The following is a 7,087-nucleotide window of genomic DNA, read 5'->3' on the forward strand; positions in this document are numbered from 1 at the left end:
ACATAGATGTTTACGAAATTCATCTGTAGCGCAAAACAATCAGTCTCATAGATCATCAGGATTCTCATTTATAATTATTATTTTTGTCGGTGGAGATGATTACAATTATTTATTGCACAAATGCAGATCACGGCCGGGAAAACTCTGAAGAAAGAAATTAAAACAACGTTTTCGACATTTTGGATAAAACTCCACTTACCGTTTACTAATTACCGTAATACTGTGAAAACGGTCGTGCGCCCTACAGTTGGCTGTGGATTTGCAGGAGCCTCCTAAAATCTGAGAAAACACTTTAGACCTCAGCGTTTCATTGGAAGTTTTTATGGGAAGTTCGTGTTGCCAACTTTAGGCATGGAGTTTGGAAGTCACGAGCTTATTTTACCAGTCAGGGGATGACTAATGACTAATGCATGATGGGAAGTTTTGTGGGAAATGTAGGATCAAATGGTTCTGGTGCTTGATCCCTGAGTCGAGATACTAATAAATAAATAAATACATAGTTTTATTAAAAATCTGCAGTTGTGTTAGTTAGCAAGTAACATGAATTTAATGTCACAGCGCAAGAATAAGTGACCTCAGCTTAATTTTAAGATTAATCAACTTGATGTGTTTTTGTTTATCATGTCCTAAAAATGTGATTTTATGAAAATAAATATAAAAATCCCTTTTCACACAGATCTGTTTTGGTTGGATGGATGCCATCTGAGCCAGACAGTTACAGGAACACTTCTCAATTCATTATTGATTAACAAATAAATACACTTGCCAAAAGTCAGACACTAAAGACACCATCAGTCATCCACAACATTTAGAGCCTAACCATCAGCAGTCGAAGCAACTGAACTCCAACTCATTATCTCTATTAGTCGCTATGCTTGCCAAATACCTCCCCAGTTATAAATGATTAAATGGAGTATGGACTTTGTCTTTTGTCTGCGGTGTTTATTTTATTCTGATGTTTTATTTTTTAAACTTGTCTGTTGCGAGATCTCAAACTTTACACTCCATTTACTTTAAGTCAGAGTTGGTGGAGACCATAAAAGTCTTTAAACCTGTGCTGAAGTCAGGGCACACCCTGTGTGCTCCAGCTCTCTGGTGCATATTTACCTCTGTAAAAGATACTGCTATTTCTACATGTTTAGTCTGGAGACCATAAATAAAAATAAAAAAAAAGAAGAAAAGAAGAAAATACGTATTTTGGTTCTTGGCCATTGACAGATTTACAGACAGCATCAATTTCAGCGTCTGGTCAGTGACGCACTAAAAGCCCGAGGAGCAGTGAGTGACGTGATGCATTCAGGTTTCTCCTCAGTGAAAGACTTTAGCAACAGCATTTTTCCTGCGACCTACCAAACCAATGAAAATGAAAACACTGTCAACCTTGGTGCCTGAGCATGAACAATCTGATTTTTACATTCTTTATTCAAAATTTCATCCAAAACAACAACAACAACAAGACAAAAAAAAACAGTTTTTACCATGTTGGGTATTTATTGAACCATTCAAACAGACAAACATATGTTCCATTTTATAGGCAAAACGCTTAATTAAATAAATAATAATAATAATAATAATAATAATAATAATCCAGGTCACAAGTAAATCAACCTCCTACTCCACATGTCTGGTAAACCCTATTCGCCTGAGATATATTTAGTTTTGGGTTCAATAAAATCAGTGTCTAAACATAAAATAAAGTGCAGCATTTCAACACACCTGGACTGACCCATGCAGTAAAAATCTCGCATTTATCGTCATCTTCTGGGATCACAGTTACATTTTTCATGCACGCTCAACCTCTCAGGTGAATCAGTCTTCTCAGTGCATAGCTTAACATAACAAGGCTTGTATTTAACATTCAATACCATGATTTTTTTGTAAATGAGAAAGAGCTTTCAGATGATCATTGTGACACTGCTTTGTCAGTCTGACAGCTATTTGTGATACTTGCGGCGTCTGTGGAACAATCGAAGCAGTCCAAACATCCTTTTCCTTTTCTAACTTCCTCCAGCTCCTCCCTCAGGGGGATTTGCAGGTATTTGGAGTCCAGTTCACAGAGTGAGAGAGACATTCAGTGACACCAACACAGCCTGGATCAAACCCTTTCAGGCAGCTGTGGTCAGCACATCATTAAAGATAAACGTTTTCCTGAAATGGTGTAATTCTTAGATGTTTCACATAACTCAGCTAGCACTTCTTAATACTGGCGGGTCAGTGTCTCATCTTGATACACTGAACCCCTCTAAGTTAAATTCACTTTGGCCCGTCTAAGAATCACAACACCCTGCTTCTTAAACTAAAAACACAGCTAAAAGTCTCTCTGAACCATGGTGGGAGGGGGTGGGGGTGCAGTGCACAGGTTCATGCTGTAGGTCATACTAAAACGTTCTCTAGAAAACTTTTGGCAGTGGAGTTGGATTAAGAATTTTCACCTGGAAAGTAGCTTCAGAGATTATTTATGTTTGCTTTTTTTTTTTTTTTTTTTATTCTTAGGGGAAAGTTCTCAGAAGAAAAATAGGGCACTGTGGATATTTTAGAAGGAAAACAGTCTCTGGCAGCAGGAAAAACAGGAAGAGGTGGCCTGTTTGCACTCCACTGAATGAAAGGGTTCCTCCTGCTTCCTGCTCCCTTATTGCCCATCAGTTAATTGTGGTGTTAGACGCTAGAATGAGGGAAGAGTGGCCAGTGAAGTAGAACAAATTATGTAGCTGTGTTTGAAAATACAGATTCAAGGAACGCTGCAGATATGGAAGGAGTGCAAGCAGTGCATCCACACGTACACATGAATTATACTTCTGCGTCCGATCTACGTCATAACTGGAGCCCCATTTTAATCCTTTTTACATGTCGACGCTGCTACGCAAGTTGGGGGAAAGATTTCCCAGAGATCTCCAAATCAAGCTTTAGGCTACACATAGCCTACTCTTCTACAAGATTAATGGCAACTTACATACAAGTTAAGAGGGGAAATGCGATGGTGATGTGATGGTTGGTGGTTTTGGAAGCATAATGGGATGCAGGGAAGGAGGTCTACGTCAAGATACGGGCGACCTGGGCCTGGATCTCTCCATCCGGGTGTGAAAGCAGCTGAACCAATCTGCCGTGTAGCTGGGAGGATTCGTCTAGCATGACCCGGAAGAGGCAATCTTGTTTGCGCCTCAGTTCATCAGCCACTTGGGCTGATGGCCTCCAGGCCTTCAGGTTCCCTGCAAAGGTCAGCAGACGGAGAAGCACTGCAGGAGCTGTTCGTTCATCAAATAGCAGCACCACGGAAGCTGGCGCCTGGGGTAAGAAAGCAAAGAAAAATTTCTAATAAGTCTGCTAACTGCAATTCTGTTTCTTCTGATGGCCTCTTAAGACTAAGCTGCACAGTGCTTGCTCAGTCCCTGTGTATGACAAAAACATGCAAACCTTTTCATGAAGACGGTCAGATAAAGGCTGGATTTTAATTTCCTTTTGGTCTCACCTGAGCTTGAACGATGTCATCCATCATATCTGGGTTCGATGACAAATTCACGAGGACTTTCAGAGTCTGAACCTGAAACAACCAGAGCAGCTTTTACATATGGCACACATTCATGTTAAGATTTAAAGATTATTTCATCCTTATAGCTTTTAACAATCTGCTTATGGGAACTGAAAGAGTTCACGCCCTAAACTTGCAAACCTGTAAGGCTTCATTGCTCACGACCAGCAAGGACAGTAAAAGAGTAACGGATTCCTTCAGCAAGTGTTGATGTTTGTCTGTTACTGAAAGGTTTGTGAGCAGCCGCAGAGCACCGAGCTGAAGGTCCGAGTTCACTGGTGACATCTCAATGAGTTCCAGCACTTGTGGAACATAAACCTGACAGACAGGATGACGTTTTCAGTAAAATGCATCTTCAAAAAACTCACAGCTATATAAACAAATGTAAACAAGAGAGCTGTCTGCCAACAGCTACAGAGAATAATGACTAAATGAAGCAAAATGAAAACAATACCTCGTAGATGTTAAACAGAGTGTAGTAATAATGCCTTTTTACTCTACATGAACATTCGAAGCACTTTAAACAACATGTCTCATTCACAGACACTCTTTTCTACATCAAAAGCCTCTTTTTCACTTGTACCTACTCTGCTCGGCTATTTTCCATTACAATTGAGTACTGTTTATGTACAGCATCACGGCCAAAAGTTGTGACACGTTTTGTATGCGAAACAAACAACACAACAATGAAAGAGATTTTTAAAACTCTTGTTGCCAAGCTATAAAAATCGTGGTTTCGATATTTTTGAAGGAGTCACTCTCATGACTCGTTGAATGATGCCATTGACTGGCCAATCGGTGGCATTCAGTCTTTTGACGCCACATTTTCAGACTGACTGAGCTGACTTGGAACTTCAGCTGAGCAGATGCTAACAAAGTACCTGGTACCAGGTGCTATCACCTAATGAAAAACCTTAAAAACTGCACTGAGTTTAACCAAGCCAAGCTGCGGAGGTACTAGTGGAAGAGAGCTATAAGTGTTGATGATTGAGCAACTCAGGGATCAGCATCTTGCCCAAGGATGCTGTGGTATGCAGACTGGAGCAGCCCCACACAAGTCTGTTAGGGCAGCAGTTGTGTGGGGCTTCTGTGTTCACAATCAGAGCTGTGTGCTTAAGGTAGCTCTCTCTCAAAAAGTAAAAAATCCCCTACTCTTTGAAATCGATCCAAGAGTAGGGAAAAAAAAAAAAAAAAAAAATGTCTGGAGCCTTTAAAGCTACCTGAAACCTAAATCTTTGGCTCACAACGATTACCTGCTACATACTCTGACCACATTATTTGAAATTCTGACTACCAGTATGTTTAATTCTAGCATGCACCATTGTAACAATATGTTAATTAAGAGACCAAGTGACTTTGAATGCGAAATGGATGTTAATACCAGAGGGAATGTCTGAGTATGTCAGAAACTGTTGATTTACTGGGATTTTCCGCAGACAAATCATTTCTAGGGCTTATAAAGAATAGTCCAAAGAAGATAAAATATCCACTCAGCAGCACTTCTTTGGGCAAATATGCCTTGCTGATGTCAAAGGAGAATGGTCAGATAAGAAACCAGTACCTCAAATAACCACTTGTTACAATCGAAGGTAAGCAGAAGAGATTCTGAATGGGCAATTTGCACTGGCTCAAGAGTGGATAAAAGAAGACTGTAAAATTGTTACCTAGTTTGATGATCACAATGTACCTATAACATCCCACCTTTAATGACTTGCTTATCTTTTTAAATTATTTTTTTATAAACAAACTATAGACAAACCATCTCAGCCTCATCTCTCTAACTTTGTAACTGCTCAACCTGAGCTGTCCCTGTGATGCATTTAATTCTGTCCACCCTGGTCACTTCCAACCAGTGTGACTGCCTGTTCTCATTACTCACCTCACTTGTGTGCTGTCCTTTGCTTTTGATGTTTGACCCCGGTATTTAAACACATCCACATTTACTACCTCTGCTCCCTGCATCTTCATCCTTTCACCGGTCTCTCTCTTTCATTCACGTGCATGCATGGAAAAAACACATCTTAAGAGGAAATGAATATACAACAAACATACCTTTATTTGTTCCTGGTTCTGGATGTTCATACAGAGGTTATTTAAAGCATTCAGAGTCTGCACCCTAACTTCAGGCGCAGGATCAGAAAGGAACCCAGCTATGATATGAATCCCTTCAAATTCCCGTATTAGATTCTGAGGGATTAACAGAGAAGAAAAGAACATTAAAGTCAACCAATAACTCCTCCAATCTATACATTTCGGATACAGTAAATTTACTGTACCTGATTCACAGTGAAGGCAGCACTGTTTCCTAATGTAAGAAGAATCCGACACCTGTCGGAGGGATTATTGCTGGTCTGCAAACAGGACAGGAGCATTTTCAAGTGCTGTGGCTCCAGGTTGTCAGGGGACTGGTGGATGATGTCCCCTATAAAGCATAACATAAAGATGAGATTATGGATCAGTTGTAACCCTTTTCTTTTTCATTTGATTCAAAAGCTTATTTTTAATTATTATCCAAGTCCGAAGATGATGAAATATTCACAAGTTAACAGCGAACAAAAATATTTGAAGATTTTTCTGGAATATTCAGATTTAAATAGCAGCTGGGATTACAGTCCATCTTTAAGGGCTCTGGGGTCCTTACCTGATGCCGTATCTGCTGGTCGGGGACAGATAACATCCAGTCCGGACACTCTGGCCAGCAGACTCCCCGGTTGTATCTTCACTTCACTTTGCTGACTGCCTTTAACCCCAGGATTCTCACCCGTGGCATTTTTCTTGTTCCTCTTGAAACTAATAAGTTTGTATATGCCATAAGAGGCTCCAGCTCCGGCAACTAATCCTAACAAAGCCTTCATGTTGCCGAACCTGGGAGTTATATCGCCCATGCTGCTAGCTGCTATGTCTTTAGCTAAGCTCTGCTAGCTGGCTAGCGTTAAGCTACACGTTATGGATAAATCATTTACCTTACTTGCGAACAAGTCAAGTTTTTTAGTTAGCTAAAACTAATGACACTCCATCGAAACCACAACGAAGGCAACGCAAATCCGTTTTAACAGATTCATTATTCTAAAAAGTGGAGAAGTTTGCCGACAAGCCACAGTTGTCAACAATTATCCGAGTCGATATTGAGGCCAGCTTGGGGTGGCCAAACAAATCTTTCGCTGCGTGACTGATATGGCTTTGTATGTCATTAAAGAGTGTGGTATAATTTGTCTGAACATAGCGTTTTTATGAAGCTTTTAAAATAACCAGAAAGAAACTGAAAAACCGCGAGTAAACAGATCGCATCCGATTCTGCATATTACCGTTAAAAACTTCTGCTGCTCACTAGTTGTCCAACATTTAACCGGACTTAAGGTTTACTTAATCCGTTACCTGGCAACGGTGGATCGTCAAACGAGATTATACACTTAAAAGTCGTAAAGTGAAAGACATAAAAATAAAATGAGGAGCACCAGTGTAGCTTTTCCTCAGATAAGATTTCCAAAGGGGGAAAAAAAAAATCAGAATTATACAAAAAATAAATAACATTACCTTAAAAAGTATAACGTTTGTGCAAAG

At 39.9% G+C, this 7,087-nt stretch overlaps 1 protein-coding gene across 1 annotated transcript; it reads right to left on the minus strand.

Annotated features, from left to right (window-relative positions):
* Positions 1-1,482: 1,482 nt before the first annotated feature.
* On the minus strand, positions 1,483-6,655 carry armc10 (armadillo repeat containing 10). Its single transcript, XM_085359137.1, has 6 exons — positions 6,168-6,655; positions 5,803-5,948; positions 5,579-5,713; positions 3,668-3,844; positions 3,467-3,538; positions 1,483-3,282 (listed from the first exon to the last, which is right to left on the minus strand). The coding sequence occupies exons 1-6, from the start codon at positions 6,409-6,411 to the stop codon at positions 3,031-3,033; spliced, it is 1,026 nt and encodes a 341-aa protein (XP_085215263.1). The 5' UTR covers positions 6,412-6,655; the 3' UTR covers positions 1,483-3,030.
* Between the last annotated feature and the right edge of the window lie 432 nt (positions 6,656-7,087).

The sequence above is a fragment of the Diplotaxodon limnothrissa genome, linkage group LG7 (genome assembly GCF_057381915.1).
Source record: "Diplotaxodon limnothrissa isolate DT_005_m linkage group LG7, D_limnothrissa_male_GT1.1, whole genome shotgun sequence".
Taxonomy (NCBI): Eukaryota; Metazoa; Chordata; class Actinopteri; order Cichliformes; family Cichlidae; genus Diplotaxodon; species Diplotaxodon limnothrissa.